Genomic DNA, 27,706 nt, shown 5'->3' with positions numbered 1-27,706 from the left:
GCCAGTGGGGGCCACAATCAACCAAACCTGCCACGTCAGCAGGTAAATAAACTGGCCCGGCCCGCTAGGGTGCTTACTCTGGCGAGCCGTGTGCCAAACGTTGCCGACCCCTGCTATAAACCATTTTAAAATGCGCTTTTTAAAGTATAGAATCATAGAATCATAGAATATCAGAGTTGGAAGGGACCTCAAGAGGTCATCTAGTCCAACCCCCTGCTCAAAGCAGGACCAATTCCCAGCTAAATCATCCCAGCCAGGGCTTTGTCAAGCCGGGCCTTAAAAACCTCCAAGGAAGGAGCCTTCACCACCTCCCTAGGTAACGCATTCCAGTGTTTCACCACCCTCCTAGTGAAATAGTTTTTCCTGATATCCAACCTGGACCTCTCCCACTGCAACTTGAGACCATTGCTCCTTGTTCTGTCATCTGCCACCACTGAGAACAGCCGAGCTCCATCCTCTTTGGAACCCCCCTTCAGGTAGTTGAAGGCTGCTATCAAATCCCCCCTCATTCTTCTCTTCTGGAGACTAAACAATCCCAGTTCCCTCAGCCTCTCCTCATAAGTCATGTGATCCAGACCCCTAATCATTTTTGTTGCCCTCCGCTGGACTCTTTCTAATTTTTCCACATCCTTCTTGTAGTGTGGGGCCCAAAACTGGACACAGTATTCCAGATGAGGCCTCACCAATGTCGAATAAAGGGGAACGATCACGTTCCTCGATCTGCTGGCAATGCCCCTACTTATACAGCCCAAAATGCCGTTAGCCTTCTTGGCAACAAGAGCACACTGTTGACTCATATCCAGCTTCTCGTCCACTGTGACCCCTAGGTCCTTTTCTGCAGAACTGCTACCTAGCCATTCGGTCCCTAGTCTGTAGCAGTGCATGGGATTCTTCCGTCCTAAGTGCAGGACTCTGCACTTGTCCTTGTTGAACCTCATCAGGTTTTTTTCGGCCCAATCCTCTAATTTGTCTAGGTCCCTCTGTATCCGATCCCTACCCTCTAGTGTATCTACCACGCCTCCTAGTTTAGTGTCATCTGCAAACTTGCTGAGAGTGCAGTCCACACCATCCTCCAGATCATTAATAAAGATATTAAACAAAACCGGCCCCAGGACCGACCCTTGGGGCACTCCGCTTGAAACCGGCTGCCAACTAGACATGGAGCCATTGATCACTACCCGTTGAGCCCGACGATCTAGCCAGCTTTCTATCCACCTTACAGTCCATTCATCCAGCCCAAACTTCTTTAACTTGGTGGCAAGAATACTGTGGGAGACCGTATCAAAAGCTTTGCTAAAGTCAAGGAATAACACATCCACTGCTTTCCCCTCATCCACAGAGCCAGTTATCTCATCATAGAAGGCAATTAGGTTAGTCAGGCACGACTTCCCCTTCGTGAATCCATGCTGACTGTTCCTGATCACTTTCCTCTCCTCTAAATGTTTCATAATTGATTCCTTGAAGACCTGCTCCATGATTTTTCCAGGGACTGAGGTGGCCTGTAGTTCCCCGGATCCTCCTTCTTCCCTTTTTTAAAGATGGGCACTACATTAGCCTTTTTCCAGTCATCTGGGACCTCCCCCGATCGCCATGAGTTTTCAAAAATAATGGCTAATGGCTCTGCAATCTCACCCGCCAACTCCTTTAGCACCCTCGGATGCAGCGCATCCGGCCCCATGGACTTGTGCACGTCCAGTTTTTCTAAATAGTCCCGAACCACTTCTTTCTCCACAGAGGGTTGGTCACCTTCTCCCCATGCTGTACTGCCCAGTGCAGCAATCTGGGAGCTGACCTTGTGCGTGAAGACAGAGGCAAAAAAATCATTGAGTACATTAGCTTTTTCCACATCCTCGGTCACTAGGTTGCCTCCCTCATTCAGTAAGGGGCCCACACTTTCCTTGATTTTCTTCTTGTTGCTAACATACCTGAAGAAACCCTTCTTGTTACTCTTAACATCTCTTGCTAACTGCAACTCCAAGTGCGATTTGGCCTTCCTGATTTCACTCCTGCACGCCTGAGCAATATTTTTATACTCCTCCCTGGTCATTTGTCCAATCTTCCACTTCTTGTAAGCTTCTTTTTTGCGTTTGAGATCAGCAAGGATTTCACTGTTTAGCCAAGCTGGTCGCCTGCCATATTTACTATTCTTTCTACACATCGGGATGGTTTGTTCCTGCAACCTCAATAAGGATTCTTTAAAATACAGCCAGCTCTCCTGGATCCCTTTGCCCTTCATGTTATTCTCCCAGGGGATCCTGCCCATCTGTTCCCTGAGGGAGTCAAAGTCTGCTTTTCTGAAGTCCAGGGTCCGTATTCTGCTGCTCTCCTTTCTTCCTTGTGTCAGGATCCTGAACTCGACCATCTCATGGTCACTGCCTCCCAGGTTCCCATCCACTTTTGCTTCCCCTACTAGTTCTTCCCTGTTTGTGAGTAGCAGGTCAAGAAAAGCTTTGCCCCTAGTTGGTTCCTCCAGCACTTGCACCAGGAAATTGTCCCCTACACTATCCAAAAATTTCCTGGATTGCCTGTGCACCGCTGTATTGCTCTCCCAGCAGATATCAGGGTGATTAAAGTCTCCCATGAGAACCAGGGCCTGCGATCTAGCAACTTCTGCTAGTTGCCATAAGAAAGCCTCGTCCACCTCATCCCCCTGGTCTGGTGGTCTATAGCAGACTCCAACCACGACATCACCCTTGTTGCTCACACTTCTCAACTTTATCCAGAGACTCTCAGGTTTTTCTGCAGTTTCATACCGGAGCTCTGAGCAGTCATACTCCTCTCTTACATACAACGCAACTCCCCCACCTTTTCTGCCCTGCCTGTCCTTCCTGAACAGTTTATATCCATCCATGACAGTACTCCAGTCATGTGAGTTATCCCACCAAGTCTCTGTTATTCCAATCACATCATAGTTCCCTGACTGTGCCAGGACTTCCAGTTCTCCCTGCTTGTTTCCCAGGCTTCTTGCATTTGTGTATAGGCACTTAAGATAACTCATTGATCGTCCCTCTTTCTCAGCATGAGACAGGAGTCCTCTTGCGCTCTCCTGCTTGTGCTTCCTCCCAGGATCCCATTTCCCCACTTACCTCAGGGCTTTGGTCTCCTTCCCCCGGTGAACCTAGTTTAATGTAATGTTTAAAACCCCCTCTTTTGAACTTATTAAATAAAGACATGAAAAAACAAACCTACCTAAGACACATTTCTTTATTTATAGGGGTGTTTCAATAAAAAGAGCATGCAGAAGCACCCCAGTCCTAAACCCACAAAACCCTTACTAAGAAAAAGTTTTCCCCCAAGGTTTTTAGTGAGAACCGCTTGAAACAGCCTTTTGAATTGATTAGAAAAGAAGACCCCTTTGAAAAACAGGCTACCTGAAGACACTTTTTTTTTTATTTAGCCCCATTGGCATAAGTGTTTTAATAAAATGTAAGCATGCAGAAACAACCCAGGGTTAAAAACACAGAAAACCTGTTTATAAAAGTAATGTATAGTGATAAAAAAGTTTTCCCCTAGGTTTTAGGCTAGCACTGGTCATTTTTTTTAGTAAGGACAGTTTGAAACAGCAGGCTTTTGCAGCAAAGCAGCTGTCAGCAAAAACAGCCTCTGTAAGCCAGTAGATCAGAGATAAGAAGGCTGCTTCTTTGCCTGCTTTTTAACAAATACAAGTGAAAGTTATATTAAGTTTTGTAAAGGAATAAACACTTTAAAAGACAAGCCTATATGAAGACAGAGCCCTTTATTTAACATTTTTACATGCGTGTTTCAATTAAAAAAAAAAAAAGAGCATGCAGAAAACAAGCCTGAGTGAAAACCACAGAACTTTAGTAACAGCTAGTTTATATCCCTCTTATTTTGTAATCCAGTGGATTAGAGAGAAGTTTATTTTCCTCCCCACTTTTTAACAAATCCATGTGAAAGTTATAGTAAGCTTTTATTTTCCTAGGGCTTTTAGATGTATGATGAAGTATGAATTTTTTTGTTGCATTATTAGAATGTCTTTGTTTTTAAATGTTTGCAACCCATGTGCTGAGACACAGGTACAAGCTCCTGTTTGTTTTGGGTCCATAGATTTTATTAAAATAATACAACACAGGCTGGAGCTGGAGCTTTCGTTACATTTTAAAAACAGATAAGACTAATTAGGCTAACCAGTGCTTCATGCACTATAGTCTGCCTTAGCAAGGCTCTAGGGGTTATTCCTCCAGTTTGCTTGGTTTTTTAGGGTTACCATATTGCAGTCCTGGAAAAAGAGGACACTCCAAGGGGCCCCGGTCCCGCCCCAACCCTTCCCCGCCCCCGGCCCTGTCCCAACTCCGCCCCTTCCCCAAAGTCCCCACCCTGACTCCGCCCCCTCCCCTGAGCGCTGCGCGCCCTGCTCCTCCCCCTCCCCTGCTTCCCGCGAATCAAATGTTCAGAGAACGGAGTGGTCTCTAGTAGTCAAAGACCCTTCTTCCCTGTCCCCTCCAGTCTATGTCTATCCTATTGCTGTCTAACCTGCCCCAGCTCCTCATCTGATTTCAACTGCCCCCCACTACCACTCTGGATTCCTTGTCCCCGTTTCCTGGTCCTGTCTCACTCTCCTCTCTCCCCGCCCCCATCCCTCAGATGGGATGTTCGTTCCAGATTGGCAAAATTATAAGGCTTCCCAACATTTCAACACTTCCCATTCTAAATTTTCGGTTGCTTAACTATAGGCTAGTTCTGCCTACAAGAAAGCATATTCAGAACCTCTGATTAAAGGGATTATAAGTGTAGCAACCTCCATCATAGCTAGTCACCAAAGATTGAACCCGAGCCATCCAGACTTAAAAGCATGAGCTTCTACTACTTGAGTTCAAGATATAACTCCCTTAGCTAGTAGCTATACAGTTATCCTCTAAAAATCCACCAGAGGAGGGCACATGTTGGACAGTGAATTACAAAAGTGCCAAATATTATTATTAGATCTGCAGTACTTTTCACAATGAACATCAGTGGGGGATAAACTGGGAGTTTAAGAATATTTGGAAAACAATTTTAGAATAACATTCAGTGCTGTGGTTTAAAAGAAAAAAAACTGTTAAAACTCATAACTTAGCAGCATTCAGTGTTTGAAAAAAAAAAAAAACTTCTAGGAGAGATACAAGTTAAGAATGTTGAAACAGGAAAACGTTATGTTTAGTTACCACTTGGGCAAGGCGGCCTGCTATGTAATACTTGCAAGATTTCACTGTAATGTTTTACAATATATAGCAGCGCAATGTTGATTCCACTGATATTGTTGAGCAATTCATGCTGATTTTATCTCAGCCCACATCTTAATAGTTTTGAATACAAGATCACAATTTTCAGCTCAGTTGGTCTGAACATGCAGAGCTTTAAAACAGCTATGCTCTAAACTGTATATTAACTACAATTTTATAAACCTGCATGTCAGAGAACTGTGTGCCACTACTACTAGACAGCGGCACAAGGCAATTCAGTGTGAATCACAGAAATGTAGGACTGGAAGGGACATCAACAGGTCATCTAGTCAAACCCCTGCACTGAGACAGGACTGAGTAATAACAACACTAGACCATCCTTAACAGGTGTTTGTCTAACCTCTTAAAAAACTCCAATGACTGCTATTCCATAACCTCTCTAGGTAATTTGTCCAGTGCTTAACTACCTTTACAGTTAAGAAGTTTTTCCTAATGTCTAACCTAAATCTCCCTTGCTACAATTTAAGCCCATTGCTTCTTTTTCATGCATGTCCTGAGTGGGACGGGGGTGGGTCCAGGCAGTGGGATTGGGGGGAGGGAGGTCGAGGGAGTCGGTGGGTGTGTGGGAATGGACCAGGGGAAGCAGGGTGGATAGGGTTACCATACGTCCGGATTTTCCCGGACATGTCCGGCTTTTGGGGGCTCAAATCCCCGTCCGGGGGGAAATCCCCAAAAGCCGGGCATGTCCGGGAAAATCGGGAGGTCAGCCGGGCCGGCAGGGAGCCAGGCCGGCGGGGAGCCGGGTCGGCCGGGCCCGCGGGGACCCCGGCCGGCGGGGAGCCGGGTCGGCCGGGCCGGCGGGGACCCCGGCCCGCGGGGAGCCGGGTCGGCCGGGCCCGCGGGGAGCCGGGTCGGCCGGGCCCGCGGGGACCCCGGCCGGCGGGGAGCCGCGGGGACCCCGGCCGGCGGGGAGCCGCGTCCGCCGGGCCGGCGGGGAGCCGCGTCCCCCGGGCCGGCGGGGAGCCGGGTCCGCCGGGCCCGCGGGGAGCCGGGTCGGCCGGGCCGGCGGGGACCCCGGCCGGCGGGGAGCCGGGTCGGCCGGGCCGGCGGGGACCCCGGCCGGCGGGGAGCCGGGTCGGCCGGGCCCGCGGGGAGCCGGGTCGGCCGGGCCCGCGGGGAGCCGCGTCGGCCGGGCCCGCGGGGAGCCGGGTCGGCCGGGCCCGCGGGGACCCCGGCCGGCGGGGAGCCGCGTCGGCCGGGCCCGCGGGGACCCCGGCCGGCGGGGAGCCGGGTCGGCCGGGCCCGCGGGGAGCCGGGTCGGCCGGGCCCGCGGGGACCCCGGCCGGCGGGGAGCTGTGTCGGCCGGGCCCGCGGGGAGCCGGGTCGGCCGGGCCCGCGGGGAGCCGGGTCGGCCGGGCCCGCGGGGAGCCGGGTCGGCCGGGCCCGCGGGGACCCCGGCCGGCGGGGAGCTGTGTCGGCCGGGCCCGCGGGGAGCCGGGTCGGCCGGGCCCGCGGGGAGCCGGGTCGGCCGGGCCCGCGGGGAGCCGGGTCGGCCGGGCCCGCGGGGACCCCGGCCGGCGGGGAGCCGGGTCGGCCGGGCCCGCGGGGACCCGGGCCCGCGGGGAGCCGGGTCGGCCGGGCCCGCGGGGACCCCGGCCGGCGGGGAGCCGGGTCGGCCGGGCCCGCGGGGACCCCGGCCGGCGGGGAGCCGCGTCGGCCGGGCCCGCGGGGACCCCGGCCGGCGGGGAGCCGGGTCGGCCGGGCCCGCGGGGACCCGGGCCCGCGGGGAGCCGGGTCGGCCGGGCCCGCGGGGACCCCGGCCGGCGGGGAGCCGGGTCGGCCGGGCCCGCGGGGACCCCGGCCGGCGGGGAGCCGGGTCGGCCGGGCCCGCGGGGACCCCGGCCGGCGGAGCCAGGAGCCGGGGGGTGCGCCGGGCCGCCGGGGGCCGGCAGTGCTGGGCGGGCCGGGGGTGGTCGACCGGGGCCGGCACCCCAGGGCCCGAGCCGACCCAGGCTGGAAACGCCGGGGGGCCAGCCTGGGCCGCGCCTCCTCCCCCCACGGCCCCCTTACCTGCTTCAGGCTTCCCGCGAATCAAATATTCGCGGGAAGCAGGGGAGGGGGCGGAGACTTTGGGGAGGGGGCGGGGTTGGGCAGGGGTGTGGGCGGGGCTGGGGGCGGGGCCGGGGGCCGTGGAGTGTCCTCCATTTGGAGGCACAAAATATGGTAACCCTAAGGGTGGAGGAACTGAGGGGGACAGGACTGGGACTGGGGGGGCTGAGGGGGATGGGACAGGACTGGGATGGGGGGAGGAGGGTAGGGGCTGAGGGGAGCATGAATGGGACAGGGTAGAGAGAGCTGTGTAGAGTGGGGTGGGGCGGGGCGGGGGAGACAATGGGGCTGGGCTGGGGAGAGTCGGGGGGTTGGGGAGAGGGACAGGGTCTGAAGGGATGAGACAGAGAGGAGCAGGACTGGAATGGGGGGAAGTTGAGGGGGTGGGACAGCAGGGGGAGCGATGGGGGTGGGATGACGGGAGGCTGAAGAAGAGTTTTGGGGTAGGACAAGGCTGAGGGCAGTGGGTTGGGGGGAGCAGGAGGATTGTGGGGGAGGCTGTTGGAATGGGGGCAGGGACTGAGGGCAGTGGGTTCGGGATGGGAGGTACAGGGGGGACTGCGGGGAAGGCTGAGGGAACAGGGTCAGGGTGGGGGCTGAGGGCAGTGGGTCGGGTCTACACTGGCACCTCACAGCATTGCTGTGCTGGGCGGCAGACCTGCAACAGCGCTACCCTGGCGATGGAAGAGTCCTCAGTGGAAATGCAGACTTCATGACACAGACCCTCCTCGTCACTTCAAACCTGGCGCTGCTCTGGTCAGTCGCTAGGCTCTTGTCACTTTCAAACCCATGCAGGGTATCTGGCTCTTTTTCAGTTCTCAGGTTAAGAAAAGCCTCTGCATTTTGTGAGGGCTTCAGCATTCACTTTCCTACTTGACAAACTGTCTGCCTGACACATTGCTCCCAGGGCATTCATCTTTATTCATTATTGGCAGGTCCATCAGATTAACAAGCAACACAGGGGGAAGCAACACAATGGTGTCAAGGATTTTTAATTTTTCAAACCACTTTGGCCTCAACAGGGATAACAGCAAATCTGGACAGAGCAGATGGGTGTCAGGATGGGTTTGGGTATTTTTTTTTTTTTAAGTGAAAATGTTTGGGTCTGAGCAAAGGCTGCAAACTTCCCTTTGGAAACCTCTGCTGATCTTTTGCCCCAGGGGCTAACGACAGCCTGGAATCTGGGACAGATTTCCACATCCATGCAGGGTGAGATGATCCGGGGGGAGGGGAGGGATTGTGGGGGAGGCAGAGGGAAAAGGGTCAGAGGGTCTGAGGGCAGTAGATTGAGGGTGGGGGACACACGGGGGACACTGCGGGGGAGGCTGAGGGAACAGGGTCAGGGTGGGGGCTGAGGGCAGTGGGTCTGAGGGGAGCCCCCACAGAAAGACCTGCCAGGGAGCCAGGTCCCTCCCAGTCCCTCTGGCTCCTTCCTAAGGTTGGGTCGGGTCAAGGGGAGGGGGGCAGGAGCGGGGGGGCTCTCTGCCAAAGTCTACAAACCCCGCCCCGCTGCAGCACGCAGGGGAGCGAGACCTTTTCGCTGCCTGTCTGTGTGCCCCGGGCAGGGGGAGGGCTGCGCTCTGCAGGCTCCTGTCAGCCAGGCGGGGGGCCCCATGGGCTGACACCGCCGCGCCAGGAGCTCTCAGCTGCGCCCTGGCCCAAGGAGGAAAGGTGAGTGGCGCCGGCTTGCCGCGGTTCCCCCAGCGCGGCTGCCCTGTCAGCCGCTTTTGGGTCTTTAAATAGCCATCTGGGGGGAAATCCCGGACATTTTTAGCTTTTTACAAATTCCCCACGGACGGCTATTTAAAGACCCAAAAGCCGGACATGTCCGGGGAAACCCGGACATATGGTAACCCTAGTTTTTTTACACAGACTTCTTTTCTAACTTTTTTTAAAACATTGTTAAAGTTTTAAAAAAAATGGCGAGATTGCATTGAAAGATACTTTATGAAAGTTGTAACAAGTATTTTATTCCATTTACTGATTTTAAAAGACAAAAACCACTGCTTTGTGACTGCGTGAAGCTTAGAGATAGCCTATCTGAAGAATACCCTCACCCCTTGACTTTCCCCCCATACTTTTAACACTTGCTAAACATGCAGTGTTTCATTATATAAAGGTTTTTAACATTTAAAACGAAAATACAGAATTGACTGAGATGTAACATAACATGACCTTTTTAAAGGATATTCTGTATGCAGTGAGGCCTATTTGAAGCATTATGTTTTTTTAAAAGTTTATTATGAAAAAGCAGTATTGCCTGAGCTGTAACAAAACAAGGCCCCTCTTAGGGATATTTTGTAGAAGTTTAGTGAACTAAAATGGCTTAAGATACTAGCCTGTTCTTTTAAAAATAGTGTTTTTAAAGTACCAAAACAACTCATGGGTAAGAATATGAAAACTGGCAATTGAGGGGAGTTTACATATGTGTTTTAATTAAAAAAAACCCCAAGATTGCTTTTTAAAGTTTGGATTTATACAAAAAACACAAGAAAAATTAGCTTATGTAAAAAAAGTTAGCTGTTTTTTACCAGAGATATGGAGCCTTCTTCACCCCCACTCTCTACACACACACACACACACACACACTTTTCTCCCCCCCCCTTTTTTTTTCTTTCTTTCTTCTTTTTCAATGTTTTTTAAAATCTAAACCAGGGACAATCAATTTTTTTTTAAAAAGCCAGAGCCACAGAGAGAAGGCCATGGGGGTAAGAAAGCTCTCCTGAGTTTTAGGGGGCATGTTGATAACTCTTTTAGTGAAACGGTTTTGTAGGCAGCCTGTCTGTGTTAGTTGTTATGCTTTAGCATGGGCAAGCGTTTTATCATTTGGAAGCACTTTTCCACTTTATGAGGTATTATCTCCCCCATCTTATGGCCTATCAGAAATATTAACAAAAACAAGCTAAAAGATACTTGTAGCAAGGTCTGCAAAACAATAATTACAATTTTGTTGATCATTATCTTGTCTAAGCCCCTAGAGGATATATTTTGTTTTTTTATAAAACACTTTTATGCAAACTGTAACCCTAGATGATGTACAGCATTAAATAATATGAAACAGTAGACAAGAGACCTGAGACATTGTTGAAATCAGAGGGGCTATGATTAAGTCCTAATGCAGAGGGCCTGGGCGGGGAGGAAATGAAAAGGTGCAGCCGAAGCGGAAGATGGTATGATTTAAGAGGGGTTCTGGGGCTGCTTTGCTTTCATAGGGAGCCTATAACCCCCATGCACAAACACCAGGGCTGGGCGAGGTGGTTGGGCCTTTGTTGGAGGAACAGGCCGTTCATATACCTTTTGTTGTTGTTGACAAACTGTAACCTAACTGCGCGTATACTATGGGGGCAACCTACCGCCCTTTTGACAAACCCCACATCCCTTGAACTCCATAAAAACACGCTTTACACAGTTATTTTCAACTGACATTTTATTTTACAACATGGCCTGTTTTGTTTCCAAAACACTCTCTTAACTGTTAGTGTTTTTTCTTAGCAAGATTTTGTAATTTGCTGAATGAAGAAGATGTTCAACATTTTGCATTAAACATTTATCTGTCGGTTTGATGATTTCCTCTAAAACGCTATTTGGATCCTCGGCCTCTGTCACTTTGTCCACCAATTTTGCCCCTAGAGCTAAATGTTTCTGGGTTAAGGCACTGCAGCGCGTATCCCAGCGTGATGATATTTAACATACTCTCCATACACAAACTACTGCTAGTTTCTTTAATTTTATAATTCACATCATCTAAAGACCAGTACACGCAGGCATGATGCCTCTGACCAGGGGCATCTATGGCGCACCCAGGACAATCCTCATTTTGTTTGTCTCTCAGGCAGTGCTTGATGATTCCGTGCACAGCCGTTCGCACAATTGCACGCATCATGGTTTTACGGTTATGAACTCGCAGCGGCTTAATACCTAATTTCTCCCTCAACTTTAGATAGTACAGGCCTATAGAATAAGTGTCCCCCGCTGTTTCAGCATTCTGTGGAGCATCTGGTTTTGTGTCTGGGTAAAAACAGATCGGGCCCATACCGCTCGGTCCTTCGGAGCTGTTGGTGTCCAAAATCTCCAAGTCCTCTGAAGAACCATCGCTCGGCTGCTAAAAAATTGACAGTAAGAAATGCATGTAAGGCATCTTTTTCATAACATGATTTTAAAACCTTTTACACCGTGTATCAAGAGATCCCTTCCGCAGGCAGCTTTTAAAAACAACAAACAACAACAGAAATATGTCTGGTCAGAGGATCTTGCCCTGAGATGCTTGGTTGGCTAGAGCCTTTTGGATCAACCATGCACAGAGACATATTTCAGTTGTTGTTGTTTGTTGTTTTTAAAAGCTGCCTGCGGAAGGGATCTCTTGATACACAGTGTAAAAGGTTTAAAAATCATGTTATGTAAAAATAAGCATGTTAGACCCTGAGCATGTGGGCAAGATCCTCTTACACGCATTTCTTACTTACTTACTGTCAATTTTTCAGCAGCTGAGCTGAAGTAGAGGTAATAGCAAAGTGGGCAGGTTTCTGGCAATTTCACAAAAAAATGGGATTGTTCTTTATTTGATTATGATAATCCCTTTGATGATAGACTTCTAATTGTTAGCTAAACTTTCAACTTTTTTTTCTTTATCTTAACTAGTTCCCCAGGTTAGTCCAGAGAGAGCACATCTGGAGGCACAGTGCTTTCATCCTCTTTCATATGAAAGGCACACATCTCATCCCTCTTCTACTTCAGCTTCATAATCTTGTAAATGCCACATCAAACACACACACACACACACACACACACACACATTGTGCCATTGACTTATATTATTCCTTCTGCATGAAGTCCACCCAGGCGCTCAGGGCTCCCTCTACACCACACAGACTTTGCAGGGGCCCCTATGCTGGAATTGAGGCAGACAGGATTGATGTGCAGGGGGGCTTTTGCATCTGCTGTGCAAGGGTTTCATTCTGGCTCTGAACAGGCTGGCATGCAGGGGGCTTTTGGGGTTGAGCTGCTGAGGGTACTGCTGGATGCTCATCGAAGCTGATCTGCTTGTCTCAAACCCCAGACAGAGGGGTTGCCCAGGGGTCAGCAACCACAATTCCAGCCAATAGTCTGGAATAGACATTGCAGAAGGGCTGCATTGTATTCATAATGAATGGGCATATTAGAGGTGGAAAACTCCTATTAAATCTTATTCCAGCTTCTATGGTTTATGGCCTCACATAGTTGATCTCACCGGAATGCCTTTATTTCTCTTCTTCAACATACAAATGAAATAACGTTGTTAACATAACATGAGCTTGTTGGTTTAGGGAAGAATGAATTGGTATCTTCTATATTGTTCATAAGGTTTCACTCTCTTCATCACTCAATTAGGCTGAGAAAACAGAACACAAGTGTGAGCTGAAAGCGGATAAAATGATGAGAGCAGCTGCCAAGGATGTACACAGGCTACGAGGACAGAGTCGTAAGGAGCCCCTGGAGGTACAGTCATTCAGGTAGGAATGTCTCTAAAGAGGAGAAAGTTATTGCTGCAAAAAAAAAATCTACCTTTTTTTCTTTTGGATAACTTGACTTCACCACAAATGTAAGTGTCCTTTACAAAAGACAGTTACTGTGCTGCCTGAGTTAGAGAGATCTGCATTTTCTTATCCAAGACTAAAATCCTGTGCTCATTTAAATCCACAGAATTCACATTGATTTTAATGAGAACAGGATTGGATCCCAATATTTTCCTTATCAGGCAGTAGCACCATGCTGCTTAATTTGTCTATCCCTTTGTTTAATAAATGAATTACCTGTGGCTGTCTTATTGTAACACACTTATGAGACCTAAAATGGTATGATAGTTGCAAAGTGACACTTTTTTGTAACATGTACAGTTTTGTTAGTTTTACTGTAACCACTTACAATGCCTATCTCTGAAATGTAAATAAGAGGCGTGTTTTGTGTGTGGTGAAGCATGGGGCTTTTATTTTTGTGTATCAGTTGCCTGGGCAGTCTTTCGCCTGGGCAGTCATTCTTCTCTTAGAAAGTCCAAATCTCTGGTGGATTCTTTATTATATTAACAACTAACTGTGGTCTTCTTTTTTAGAGAGAAGATGGCTTTTTTCACACGACCGAGGATAAACATTCCAACCCTCTCTGCAGATGATGTTTGATCACCATAAAGTATTTGTTTTCCCTGACCATTCCATAAATACAGTTTGGTTTTGCTGAAGTTATTTATGTGGTATTATGAAGGTACCAAGTCATTTGTACATTAGAGCTTTTGTCGGTTTTTTAATGTCTAAAGACTTTTTTAGTTTTGTTCTATCATTAGAAAAACCAGCATTAAAGTGACAAGATTGTATAGTTTGTATATTTAGGAATGTATTTTTGGGAAAGAATTTTAAATAAGAACAAATGCAGCCTGAAGTGCTGTTTTTAAATAATATTCTATTTAGACTTATTTTGTACAGCTCTACCTTTTAGAGGTTTTACTGCAATAAAATAAATCTGAAGGAACCTCACTGCTATGTTCTATGGCTATAACACATCAAACTCTTCCTAGTTAATATTTTGTACAATATAGAGAATGCAGGGAACCATTTTTTTGATTCTAAAGTGCTGTGAACGAATACTCTGAGCTGTGAAGTGTTTGCATTTCCTGCTAGGTCATAAAAATGGGTGTGGAGTTGAAATACTTGCACTTTTTTGAGATTTGTATTTTCAGATCATGTTTATAATGGATCTGTTTGTTTTACAATTCCAAAAGCCCATTGAAACCACTGCTGTAGGAGGAGGGCTACATGGAACATAAGTCAATTTTAGGTTTTTTTTAATAAAGTGAGCTTTCTGGATGAATTTACCTTTTTTCTCTTTTTTGTTTTTTTAATACAACTATTCCCATCAAGTGGGGCACAGCTAACTCATTCCTTTTCTAATCCACTAACGAGGGATAGCTATTCTACCATTTTTAAACTCTATTTTCAGAGTATTTTTTAGCAAGTAACTCAGTGGGACTTAGGCTCCAAAGTCATTCAGGTACTTTTAAAGATTTTTGTCCTTACATATAAAGAGAAGTCCCTACAGTTGCTTAAGGAATATTTTATTACTTATTTTTCTACAGTTTAAAATAATAATAATAATAATAATGCAGAAAAAGCAACTAATATATGTATACAAATATACAAAGCAAACATGTGAAAGCACCAGTGTTTTACCATCCCGTCTTTTCTAGCACATCCCAAATTGATTTGCATGATATACTTGACAGCTTTGTCACTAATTCATCTTTGCAGACAGTTTAGTCTTTAATGCTTGTGTGACTCTGAGCCCAGCTTTCAGGTGTGGGTGTTCAATCCACATACGGGTGTTTAGTAAGAGCTGAACTGCTCAGTCTATTTTAATCCCAAGTGCCAATTGGAGCATTCAAATGGCAAGTTTGGATCCAGCGTATCAAGAGATTATGCTTTCCATAGTATTAGAGATACTATTTATTTTTTCTGCACTCCCATAGATTGAACTCCTTCTCACGAAGTTTAATTGTATGCATTCCTTTGGATCATTAATTTGTTCGGAGCTTTTGGTGACTGAACAGGCGCTCCACAGAATAGAGCACTGGCAGTTTTATATGATACAAAAAAGACTTAAGTGAGTAAACTTACACCCTCTGTTCTACAAAAATGGACTGTTCTAAGTAAATAAGACTCTCTGCAGATTGAGGGCACTACATACTAATATGTATATGTTAGCCCCTGTGTGAGAAGGTGTAACTCTGCTGAAGTCATAGAGCTGCATCCCGGTGCTGAATTTGACCCAGTGTTGTACTACCAAGAATCCAATTCAAATTTTTAGCTGTACAAGTTGCACTGTTTTGTAGGAGTGGGGGGAAAAAAACCTGATAATTTTAGGGCCTGATCAAAGTCCCATTAAATTCAATGGAGTCTTTCCATTAATTTTAATGGGAGTTATATCAGGCCCTCCGCCAGGTCAATACAATGCATTTCACTTCTCAGATTTGTTATTGGCTGTTTGTAAAAGATTATATTATGTCAAATAATGGATTTCCAGTCAGTAAAAATAAACTATGAAACTTGGTGTATTGCTGCTAAAATCAAAAAGATCTTAAAATCTTATAATTTTGTAGTAAATTACCTAGTATTGAGTACTTGAATAATGCTGCTTTAAAAAACATCTACCATATTGCCGTACTCTAGAAAATTATGAAAAAGAGATGTGACTACTTTGTCCAGAATTACTGTAATTGATAGCTAAGTTTTATCAAACTACTACCTGCTTTGTTATATAATATTGGGGTAATTTAACTTGAAAATGCTGATTTGAATGGTTTTTATTGTGCTAATTTTTTATTTTCTCAAAAACTTCTAACCTTTGCAAACCACCTTTATAGTAATGACTCTACTATGGTGGGGTGGAATTGGGGAGAGAATGCAATTAAGTTCAGAATAAAGACTAAATTACATTAGTCTCTGTCCATTAAAGCTGACAAATACTTTTAAAATGCAGGTCTCTTGATGTATATACTATTTTTCTATGTATGAAACATTTTAATAGGCAACAACTATACATTGTTATCCTATGTATACTGTAATGGTTTTGTCAGAATTAATGGTAATTAAAAATATTACAAAATTACATAGTTGGTCTACACACTTGTATGTTTGGGGTGGGAATAGGGGATGTTTCTGAACTAACTTTAAGTGGTCATAATAAAATAAACTTGCATCAAGTCTTTAAAAAAGATTACTCCTCAGAAATTGTATTTAACTATAATGTAAAGTAGGAGATAGACTTTCATGTAGACACTTAACATATAAATCTTATATGTTAGAGGAAACAACAACAGTGGCCCTGGATGTCTGGGCATAGTTCCCCATAGACTTCTGGACACAGGGTTTTAATACTCTCTCTGCCAAACACTCAGTGGAATCTCCTCACAGTGGGATACAAGAGTGAGGAATCCTTTGAAGAAAAATACGACTGGTGGACCTGCTCAGTGGGAATTGGACCTGGACAGTGGCTTGTTCATTAGGTCATAGATATCTTACAATTGTATTTAGCTTCCAAAGCATGCCAGATGCATTCCAAACCTCGGAAGTGCTCAGTTTAACAGTCTTATTCAGCTCAACCCTGTAGCTTTCATTTAAAATCGGTATCCTCAGTCACAGGCGCCAACAGCTGTTTCGCGGCGCCAAGTGCTGGGAGGGAGGGGGGAGAAGCAGGGCGGAACGGAGGTAAGCTGGGGTGGGGGGGCGGGGAGCTGCCGGTGGGAGCACCCACCAATTTTTCCCCGTGGGTGCTCCAGCCCCGGAGCACCCACAGAGTCGGCACCTATGTCCTCAGTGCTTCATGTACTTAATACTACAGTGTTGAGAACTATAGACAAATCTTAAAGCTAGATTAGATGTGTTAGTTAGGCAGAGTCAACCCGCTTAATAAAGCACTCAATTGACACAGCATTCTTCATTGAAGTCTCTTGACAGGAGGATCTTAAAAGACTCCCACTGCTCGATAATGAAGTAATATGTAGAAAGAATGAACTTTGTATAGGGATTTGATATGTTTTACTTGTAGTTAGATCATGTATAGCAATTTATGCATTGATTTTTGGTGTGACCTTCAAAACTGACTGGAGTTAAGAAAGTGGTGGAATAAAAAGGGTCACTTTGTAATATGAGTACTGTAATACCTTTGATACCTCTGTACTCAACACTGATTCACATATAGTGACCTTCCCAGTTATAACTTAGAACAATTAGTAAAAATACAATGTAGTTAATATAAATGCCTTCCAATAGTACATATATTGATGAACTCCGCAAAGGGGGAATATGTAAATCAGTAATATAAGCAACCTTCTGGCTATCTGATTTAATGGTAATTACATATTGAAAACAAACACAGTGTGGTTACTCAATAATTGCAATGTAACTATTTTGTAATTATTGTACTCTTAAAATGCCAACAGTTAGCTGAAATGTTAGTCTTTGATACATCCCCTCTTAACTATGCTAGCTAAACAAAAGCTTAAATTTTAGATCTCTACCTTGTCTCCTTCAAGTCGGAAACAGTAGTAGAAAACAGCAATCCAGCACTTGTAGGGAGTGGATGGGGGCAGGGTGGGGCTACCCTTCCTCCCCGTGGAGTGTCCTATTTTTTTAATGTTAAAATATGGAATCTCTACTCACAGCACAGCTCTCCATTCAGAGCAGGCTACAGCATGAGGTCTCAGCTTCCTCACTCCCTCCCGCTCTTTCCTGTTGGTAGTGGCCAAGGGAATGCTGGGAAATGTAGTTCTGCTCCAGGGCTGGCTCTATAGGCAGGGAGCTAACCAACGAACTACAGCTCCCAGGGGCCCCTGTTGGTTCTCAGCTCCCATGCTGGATCCCTGCCGCCCCTGCAAATGGGCTGCCCCAAGCACGTGCTTGCTTTGCTGGTGCCTAGAGCCGCCCCTAGTGGGTGCTTGCGCCCCCTGCCCCTGACTCTGCCCCCTCCCTGCCCCTATTAGACCCCTCCCCAAATCCCCGCCCCGGCCCAGCCTCTTCCCCGAGCGCACCACGTTCCTCCTCCCCCCCTTCCTCCCAGCGCTTGCTGCGCAAAACAGCTGTTGCGTGGCACAAGTGCTGGGAGGGAGGGGGAGAAGCAGGACATGGCAGCGTGCTCAGGGGAGGAGGTAGAGGTGGAGGTGAGCTGGGTCGGGAGGTGCCGGTGGGTGCAGAGCACCCACCAATTTTTCCCCGTGGGCAGGGCTGGTGCAAAGAAGTTTCGCGCCCTAGGCGCCCCCCCCTCCCCTGCCCTGCGGCAGCTCCCCCCCCCCCCCCCCCCCCGCGGCAGTTCCTCCCTGGCCCAGGGAGCCGTGCGGCAGCTCCCTGTTAATACAGCGTATACCCCCCGCCCCCATTCGTTTTGGCCAGGCCGCTTCGCAACCCCACAGCGGACCAGAAGCCAGGAAAGAGGCCCAATAGACTGCATGACCTTATTAGGGCATAGTGCTTATCACAGGAAACTTATGAGGGATCTGTCCCTAGTGTTACCACACAAAAAGCCATTTCTGCAGTTTCCGTATTGTACTGTTCTTCCTAATAAGGGGAAGACAGTGGGGCACTAAAAAAACAATCAACGTGTGCCACATTCACTTCCAAAAACTATATACTTAGTCGCCCCTGTATAGCAATTAGAGATGTCCCGAAAACTAATCTACGTCACGGCTAGTCCAGGTCTGATCAATTTGGGCTTGACCCTCCCGCTCCCCAATCCAGCCTGAGCGCGAGTCGTATAGCCCGCTCAAACTCATTATGTATATGCTCTCCTATCTTGCTGTTATCTGCATGGTTGTAAGTAATTAGTTAACGATCATTGCTTTGTGGTTACTTTGCTTGTTACCCTATACTGTGGTTAGACTGAAAAAGGCCTCAATTGTTAATGTGTTTCCTTTCCCTTATCTTGTAAGTACTTTTTAAAGTTAGTTACATAATAATTGCAAGTGTTACAAATTTAGTTACATAGTAATTATAGTTGCTTAAAATCTGTTACATAGTATAGTAGCAAGTTAATAAGAATTCATAAAATTAACATTTTATTATAATTATCATATAATAAAATTGAGTTATATCCATTTCTCCTCGTCCTGGGTCATTCAACTCAGTCCTTCACTGAGAACCCCTAAAGAACCACAAGCCCCTTTTGGTCTGAACACTCCCCACCCCAGCTCACCTCTGCTCCGCCTCCTCCCCGAGCACGCTGCCCCCACTCTAATTCTCCCCACCGCCCCCGCTCTAATTCTCCTCCCCTCCCAGGCTTGCGGTGCCAAACAGCTGATTGGCGCCACAAGCCTGGGAGGCGGGAGAAGTGGAGCAGCGACGGCATGCTGTGGGAGGGGGCGTAGCGGAGGTGAGCTGGGGTGGGGAGCTGCGGCAGGCTCCCCGGGCCAGGGGGGTGGGGAGCTGCCGTGGGGGGGAAATTGGGAGCACTGCTTTTTGGTGCCCCCAAATCTTGGCGCCGTAGGCAACCGCCTAGTTCGCCTTAATGGTAGCACCGGCCCTGCCTGTGGGTGCTCCAGCCCTGGAACACCCACGGAGTCGACACCTATGCCAGGGCTCCCCGCAACGGCAGGAGCTGTGGGCCCTTTAAATCACTGCCCGAGCCCGGCTGCCAGACCATACCGTCTTACTTTCACCTCTGCCCATGGGCCACAGAGACCAAAAGCCAACCTCACCTTAAAGTCCTCCATGTGTTCTGAAATGCCTTTTCCTGACTCCCCAGCTTGGCAAGTAGGCCTAGGAGCTCAGCCTAGCTGTGTGAAACTGCCCACCAGACCATGCCAGCTCCATGCATTAGACATGTTCCTGCCTGGAGCAGACAGGAGGCATTGGATCTCCTGGGCCTGTGGGGAGAATAGGCTGTGCAAGCACAACTACACACCAGCTGTAGAAATGTGAGCAAAATTGCATAGGGGATACAGGCAAAGGGGTACAACAGGGATCAGCAGCAGTGCCACATGAAAGCGAAGGAACTTCGCCATGCATGCCACAAGGCCGGGGAGGGGAACAATAGATCTATCACTGAGCCTGCAGACCTGCTGCTTTTACAACAAGCTGCATGCCATACTTGGCGGAGCTCTAACCGACACTCTGTAGACAACTGTTTATACCAGGTAGGGTGACCAGATGTCCCGATTTTATAGGGACAGTCCTGATTTTTGGGTCTTTTTCTTACATAGACTCCTATTACCTCCCACCCCATCCCGATTTTTCACATTTGCTGTCTGGTCACCCTAATAGCACGGGTCTCAAAGTCCCAGCCCGCGGGCCATCTGCGGCCCAAGAACCTCCCCACCGCGGCTCGCAGAAACTTTTAAAAAAGTTCTTTCATCCAGCCCTTTTGGCTGCCGGCTGGGGGAGGGGGCAGAAGATTTACTTGCCCCTCCCCCCAATGTTGCTCCATCCTGCTGCTCGTGGGATGGTGGGACCCTCCCAGGGGTTGCACTCCGCAATGTGTCATTCACTTCAGGCAGCTTGATGGAGCTGCGAAGAAGAGACTAGGGTGACCAGATGTCCCGATTTTATAGGGACAGTCCCGATTTTTGGGTCTTTTTCTTATATAGGCTTCTATTACCGCCACCCCGTCCCGATTTTTCACACTTGCTCTCTGGTCACACTAGGAGAGACCATGCAGCCACCCTGCCAGTTGTCTGCTACAGGTGCTGCCCCCCCCGCAGCTACCATTGGCTGTGGGGAGAGGGACAGAGATATCATCACTAGTTGCTGGGCGGAGTCAGCCATGGAGGCAACGTAGCCGGGGCAGCATGAGGCCAAGGGAGCAAGGGAAAAGGGTGGGAAACAGGCTGGGAAAGTGGTGTAAACACCATCTTCAGTGACGACATTGTCCCATTGGGAGGATTTGAGGACGGCCCTAAGGTAAATTGAGTTTGAGACCCCTGGTTTCTACCTTTGGAGCAGAGACCCCTGCCATGAGCAGTGAGGTGGAAGAAGAGGAGAGGGAAAATGCAGCAGGGGGTTCAAGCTCGGACCTGTTCAAGACTCCATCTCTGTCTAGCCCAGTGGTCTCCAAACTTTTGATTGTCATGGCTCCCCTTTACCCATAATGTAATCTGTCTGTGTTCCCCCTCCTCCCAGGAACTGAGATTGGGGCTGGAGCTACGGCTGGGGTCACGACCGGGAGTGGAGCCATGGCCAGGAGTCGGGCCTCGGCTGGGGCCAGAGCGAAGCTGGGTGGCCCTCCCTCCCTCCCCCCTGTGGCTGCTGGCCCTGGCCCTACCGCATCCCCCTGAACATTCCTCCGTGACCCCCTGAGACGGTGTGTCCTGCAGTTTGGGGACCACTGATCTAGCCAGTCCCAGCACACAAGCACAGATGAGCCCAAAGAAGGGAAAGGGACCCTGATAAGTGTGTGCATGCATTCTTCCTTACAGGGTTTAAAAGATAGCGCCTAGCCCAGGGGTTGGCAACCTATGGCACACGTGCCGAAGGCGGCACGCGAGCTGATCTTTAGTGGCACTCACACTGCCCGGGTCCTGGCCACCGGTCCAGGGGGCTCTGCATTTTAATTTAATTTTAAATGAAGCTTCTTAAACATTCTGAAACCTTATTTACTTTACATACAACAATAGTTTAGTTATATATTATAGACTTATAGAAAGAGACCTTCTAAAAAGGTTAAAATGTATTACTGACACGTGAAACCTTAAATTAGAGTGAATAAATGAAGACTCGGCACACCACTTCTGAATGGTTGCCGACCCCTGGCCTAGCCCATCCCCCAGTTAACAAACACAGGTATTGACTTCTCACTGTTTTACTTGTATGAGAAGAGGTTTAAGTACAACACATAGAGGTAGAGTTGGCATCTATTTTTCATTCTGCTGTTGGGTTAGGCTGGGTGTGTGTCAGGGAGGGCTATGTAGAACATCTTATTTATGCACATAGGGATGTCTTTTGTAACCTCAATGAAATTTCAGAGAGATACTCTGCAATCTTCTCCCAAAGGTTTCTAGGGATGGCTGCCTTATTTCTTCCTTTGTGGTAGGACACTATCCCATGCCACTCCCTGGTAAGACTGGCTGACACCAATGCAGTAAACAGGTTAGTGGTATATGGGCTCAGGTGGCTTCATGGTGCTAGCAGCAGCTGTGTTCTCTATACCTTTATTACTCTCAGCACTGAGATGTCAGCTAAAACTACCACTGCCTGTAGCAGTATAGTAACAATATTCAGTGCCATTGCCCTATACTCTTACCTATGGTATGGGGACAAAAATCTTATTGTTTCGTGCAACCAAATATCCATCACACCCCTTGCCATTACCATCGGTGGGCCTGGAGAGTGGTGCTGTGCAGAGGCGCTTCAATGCTGAAGCATCAATAAGCATGTCGTATTAAAGCAGTTATGCAAATAAGGGAAGTAACACTACACATTGTATGTGGACTATTGCTGTACTGAGCAGGGCTGCTCTCCTAAACTTGGAACTCGGGGGAATTCTTGTAATGGAGATATCCCATCTCCTAGAACTGGAAGGGACCTTGAAAGGTCATCGAGTCCAGCCCCCTGCCTTCACTAGCAGGACCAAGTACTGATTTTTGCCCCAGATCCCTAAGTGGCCCCCCTCAAGGATTGAACTCACAACCCTGGGTTTAGCAGGCCAATGCTCAAACCACTGAGCTATCCCTCCCCCCCAGGTATGGCAGTAATCATGAATCTCCAGATGCAGCCTCCCAATGACAAATTCCCCTCTGCTCTGTAAATGCTTCCTCCTTGACTCTGCTGTAGCAGCTCATCCCGTCTCACCCACCCACTTTATCTCCCCTATACCATATCAGTTTATTTATGCTCACTACATGACAGCACAGCACATTCAGTTGAATGAGTCGTTGCTCCAAGGAAGGAGGGTGGTGACTGGCGCTGCATTCACAGCTCCTGGTGATCACCTGTCTGGAGTCAACGTGACAAGGCCTGTGAGGAAATATCTTTATTGAACCAACTTCTGTTGGTGAGAAAGACAAACTTTGCACGTATGTAGAGCTCTTCTTCAGGCCCCAGGAAGAGCTCTGTGTAGCTAAAAAGCACGTCTCTCTCACCAACAGAAGTTGGTCCAATAAAAGATATTTCCTCACCAGCCATGCCTCTAAAATCCTGGGACTCACTTACTCTGGGCTTTTTTAAAAATCAAAGCGCACCCCATGGAAAACAGGGAGAGCCTCTATTTCCAAACAACTCCACACTAGGCAGGCATCCAGGCAATCTTTAGTAAAGAGGGGCAGGCTCTGGCGGAAGGGCACTAATTGCTGCCCTCCGCCTGTGGGGACCGTTCAGTGCCCACCGCGCAGCTGGTTGCACGCTCAGATCCTCCACTGAGCTGCCAAACCATTGCTGTGCCTGTGCGCACGTGGGCCACGGTTACATGGTGTCGGCAGCTCAGAGCGTTCACCCGCCTTGCCCTCTGGCGAAGGAGGGCGGCCTCTGCTCCAGCCCAGGGGTAGTCCCAGCCACCCCCTGCCCGGCGGGGCGGGTCCGGTCCCGCTCTCCTGGGAGCAGCGCAGTGGGACACGCACTAAACTCCAGCCCGGCTCCGCGTGCGCAAGGCTGGCTCTGCCTCAGGGTCGGAGCGAGCCGTGGGGCCGCCCCTTCCCTTTCTCTCCCACGTGAGGGTTCCCGTCTCCATGCTGCACGTTCCTTCCGCTTCCGGCGCGTTGCTGTTTCCGCTTCCGCTTTGCCCAGCCGCCGGGGCCCCGGTGAGGATGGAGGCTCACGTGGCTCAATATTCCGCTCGGCTCCTGCAGCAGGTTAGCCCCGCCTCCCCCGGGAGAAGGACGCTCGCCCCAGCTCGGGTGGCTCCATGTTGCGGGCTGTTCTGGTTCCCACCCCCCCACTTCCCTCCTGGGCTGGAGGGAGGGAGCCCGGCCGCGCCGCCCGCAGCCTGTCCCCGGGGGCTGGTGAGGGACACGGGTCCTCCTGGCACAAGGGATCAGTGGGTGGGAGGCTCGTAGCGGGGCGTGTCCAATGGGGAGGCTGCTCCGCGGCCCGGGAGGGTCCAGTGGCACCCGCCGGGGGGCGGGGTCTGTTGGCAGCGGGGTAGGCAGGCTGCTCTGAGGCCCGGGGGAAGGGGAATCTGGGTCTGTGGGGATGGCACAGTGCCCTGGCTGTGGGTCTTTGGTGGTGAAGTCACACCCCGTGCCACAATGCCATCGTGACACTTCACCACCTTGAGCCACAGTAGAAAAATCAGGGGGATCTTCCCAAACTGGGGCAGTGACACCTTTGGGAGCATCTGCCTGTTGCTTAGATTGTAAGCACGTGGGGTGCAGGGACTGTGTCTTTGTGACACACAGGGTTGAGTACAAAACACTTGGGCTACTGCCGGCTGGCTACCAATCTGAGCCCTACCATTTGCATGCTAATGGGCCAAATATACTGCCTCCTCTTGTGACAGTGCTGCTGTGCAAGAGGCCAGCCTGTAACTTCATACCACACCAGCCTGGGATTCTGTTAGTGCTCCAAGGTCTTCTCTGCACACAGTTTTTGTATCAGTATAACTATGTGGTATGGGTGTGCTTTTTCTTTTTTTAAATTGATACAGTTATACTGGTACAACCCCTAATGTGAATGCAGTTCTGCTGGTATAACTGCATTCATGCTAGGGGGATTGTACCACTTTAGCTATACTGGCTTAGTTAAAGCAGTGTAACATTTGTGTGTAGGAAAGTCCTTAATTCTGTCAGCATATGTGTCAAATCTCTGAGAGACAGATCTGCTGTGCATTGTTAGCCACGTACAAACGCCCTGCTTCCTGATCCACTTTGCTGTACTTACCTTGCCATTTCTCACAGGGGTTGCCACCTAACTATTGTGTCACTTCAGAATTGCTGTACATGGTTTTTACCTACAGAAGGAAAGATTAGTCACAAATAATACATCTTGTCGGTATTCAACAGGCAAAGTGTACAGAAAGCATGATTGCTGAAGAGAGCACTAAAATGAAGGCAGGAAAAGGTCAGAGGCAAAAAAATGCACAGGAAGGCAAGGAAAGAAACAAACAGATGGGGTGAGGAAGGTAAATAGAAAAAAAAATGAAGAGGGAGACATAAAGGCACAAAAATAAAAGAACTATGCTGCCCACCAAAGTTTAGAGAAGGGCAACATTAGGCCCAACTCGGTGCAACTCACCATGGGCGAAGGGATCTTCAGAAACCTATCTGACTACAGGATCAAAGCTCAAATGTGTGTAGTTAGCCTTCTCTTTCATATAATAAAATTATTTGTCCAATTCTTAAATAGTATAATGACTTTGGCTTAAAAAGATAATCTACAAAGGGGAAAAAATGGGTTTGTTTTGCTGCTTTGCATTGTGCTCAGAAGGCCAACAAGTTTTAGGCCTGGCCTACACTGGGGGGGAGGGAATCGATCTAAGTTATGCAACTTACTTAAGTCAACTTACTGAGATCTACTCACCACAGTGTCTTCACTGTGGTGAGTCGACTGCTGCTGCTCCCCCATCGACTCTGCCTGCACCTCTCGCGGCGGTGGTGTACAGGAGGCAACAGGAGAGCGCTTGGGGGTTGATTTATCGCATCTAGACTAGACGTGATAAATCGACCCCCGCTAGATCGATCGCTGCCCACCGATCCGGCGGGTAGTGTAGACATACCCTTAGTTTTTTAAGAGTGTTTTTCGTGCTTTCTCTCCATTAGAATTCAGAATTTGTCTACCCTCGAAGATGGTGGAGACCTGGTAGGATTGTGACAACACTTATCAAGAGATTTTCTGAAAGGGAAAGAATGTTTGAAGATCTTTTTATATTTTGTTTGATAGTAACATCTGCTTAACTAAACATTTGGAAGAAATTATGTCTCTTAAGGAGTCAATAGCCTGTCCCCTTCCGTGGAGGTCTCAGAAAAGTCCCACCACTTACATCTGAGACCTCAAATGAGTCTTCCAATAAAACTGAGGAGGTGTGCCATTAAAACTTTTGACATCTCTGAAGTAAAAAATAAATCATAAAAGGAAGATTCTGATTCAAAGTTTACTAGAGAGGTGAAAACATTATCTACTATCTGGGCTGTGAAGTGGGGTCAGATGAATACCATGTAGGTCCATGGGCTGCTTTTGTTTGTAGCAGTCATCCTAAGCACTCCACTCATTCTTCTTGAGATCAGGGAGAACAAAAGAAGCACCAAACAGCCCCAGGAGTACCCTGCGCGTACCCAGCCTGTAACTTCATACCACACCAGTGGTACCAAGCACGTGAATGGGGTGGCAAGCTGTGAGGGATAACCTGCCAGTCGCTGTGAGGGCGGCAGTCAGGCTGCCTTTAGCGGCATGCCTGCGGGAGGTCCGCCGGTCCCACGGCTTCGGCGGCGGGTATGCCGAAGGCACGGGACCGGCGGACCTCCCACAGGCATGCCGCCAAATCCGCATTACCAGCGGACCTCCCGCAGGCATGCTGCTGAAGGCTGCCTGACTGCTGTGCTTGGGGCAACAAAATACATAGAGCCGCCCCTGTGTGTGGGCACTAAAGAGCCACACCTGACTCCAGAGCTAGTGACTGAGTGTCTGATCTAAGCTATTACTTCCCATTTTTGACGGTATTATCACTGCAGGAATGGTATTTTTTTAGTTCCCATTTCCTGCTTTGGGAATAAAAGGTTTCTGGGACTTTTATTAACTGAAATCTACCTTCAAGATCTGTTAGAAGTGTGTACCTGTGTGTTTGTTAATAAATAGCTGAGGTTTGTGCCCTTCCAGGTTCTGTAGTGTGCTCTATAAATTACAAACAAATATTCCTCAAAACTGTAAGTCTGGTCTTTTTTATTTTGTTTTGGTGGGTTTCTGGCTAACTTGTTCAGGCAGGCCTTATTCTGGTCCTGCCTAAAGCAGCATGTGTTGCTGGAGTTTGATTCCAGGAATGATTCGTAACATTTTGCCATGCTACGCACACATGGAAACCTCTTGTTTTGGTTCCCTGTTCCTGTTGACCCCATGCAGCTGAACAGCAGTCAGAATTTTTCCTGCCTTTGCTATTGCTACCTTGCCTGCTTATGGCAGCCTCAGACAAACATGGTTCATGTTACTTTTTGCTATTCTGCTCTAGCATCATCATCAGTGAAGTGCTATATGAAGGAGCAACCGTACTGGTGAGGCAAAGGGAAATTAATTGGAGGAGTGGCTGGGGATACTCAAACGGGGATGAGAGAGTTGTGGCAATGGTATAGTGGCAATATATGCATCCACAATCAAACACTTAATCTCTTGCTCACTGGACCAAACAGGGATAGCGATAGGGATGCTTCCATCCATCAGATGGAATGAGGAGCATGGCCATGCAAGACTTGGCATAAATAGTGAAACAAAGATACAGGAGGAGAAAGAAACGCAGGAACAATAGGGTGGGTAGAGGGAGAGGGGGCAGCAGAGAGGAAAATAAGTTAAATTCAAAGGTGCTCAGGTGCTACAGTAACAACCAGGGTATACATGGTATATAGCTAGACAAAAGGAAAAGATCCAAAGAAAAAGAGAATTGCTCAGTTTTAGGGGAAAGATTCCATGTGACTGTTTTGATTGCTGATCTAGTTAAAGAGGGTAGTTGGCTGTTGGTAGCTGAAATAAATTCTTGGAGATAAACATCTGACTCTACCATTCAGGAAGGACACACACCTCTCGCCCCTCTTCTCCCCTCCCCCCCCATCCTACCCCGGCTATTCCATATTTAATTGAGTGTGCATGTGTTAGTAGGAGCTAGCCCACTGCTCACAAATAAAGGCAATCCTTATAGTGTAATATATGTATGCCATTTTAATGCACTATTCACTGGTGGTATCTGTGGAAGTTTAAGGGCAATACTAATCTTGTTAAAAAAAAAAAGCTTTAGATTTTGCATTCACAGGTGAGGGGAAGATTTCTAGAGCA

At 48.3% G+C, this 27,706-nt stretch overlaps 2 protein-coding genes across 4 annotated transcripts in view; both read left to right on the top strand.

The window, feature by feature from the left end:
- WWC1 (WW and C2 domain containing 1) overlaps positions 1 to 15,923 on the top strand; it is a 172,570-nt gene extending 156,647 nt beyond the window's left edge. For both annotated transcript variants that reach the window (XM_008179581.4, XM_042850783.2), the window contains 2 exons: positions 12,660 to 12,781; positions 13,378 to 15,923. In XM_008179581.4, the coding sequence (XP_008177803.2) occupies positions 12,660 to 12,781; positions 13,378 to 13,444 (189 nt within the window). In that variant the 3' untranslated portion in view covers positions 13,445 to 15,923. The remainder of the gene's footprint in view (positions 1 to 12,659; positions 12,782 to 13,377) is intronic.
- Positions 15,924 to 23,049: 7,126 nt separating this feature from the next.
- The window catches only part of RARS1 (arginyl-tRNA synthetase 1), a 34,173-nt gene continuing 29,516 nt past the window's right edge, over positions 23,050 to 27,706 (top strand). The window contains exon 1 of one of the 2 annotated variants that reach the window (XM_005295709.4): positions 23,050 to 23,586. In XM_005295709.4, the coding sequence (XP_005295766.2) occupies positions 23,464 to 23,586 (123 nt within the window). In that variant the 5' untranslated portion in view covers positions 23,050 to 23,463. The remainder of the gene's footprint in view (positions 23,587 to 27,706) is intronic. The other variant, XM_065554880.1, reaches the window with a different exon arrangement.

This window comes from Chrysemys picta, chromosome 8 (assembly GCF_011386835.1).
Source record: "Chrysemys picta bellii isolate R12L10 chromosome 8, ASM1138683v2, whole genome shotgun sequence".
NCBI lineage: Eukaryota > Metazoa > Chordata > Testudines > Emydidae > Chrysemys > Chrysemys picta.
This window is presented reverse-complemented; position numbering and strand designations above follow the sequence as displayed.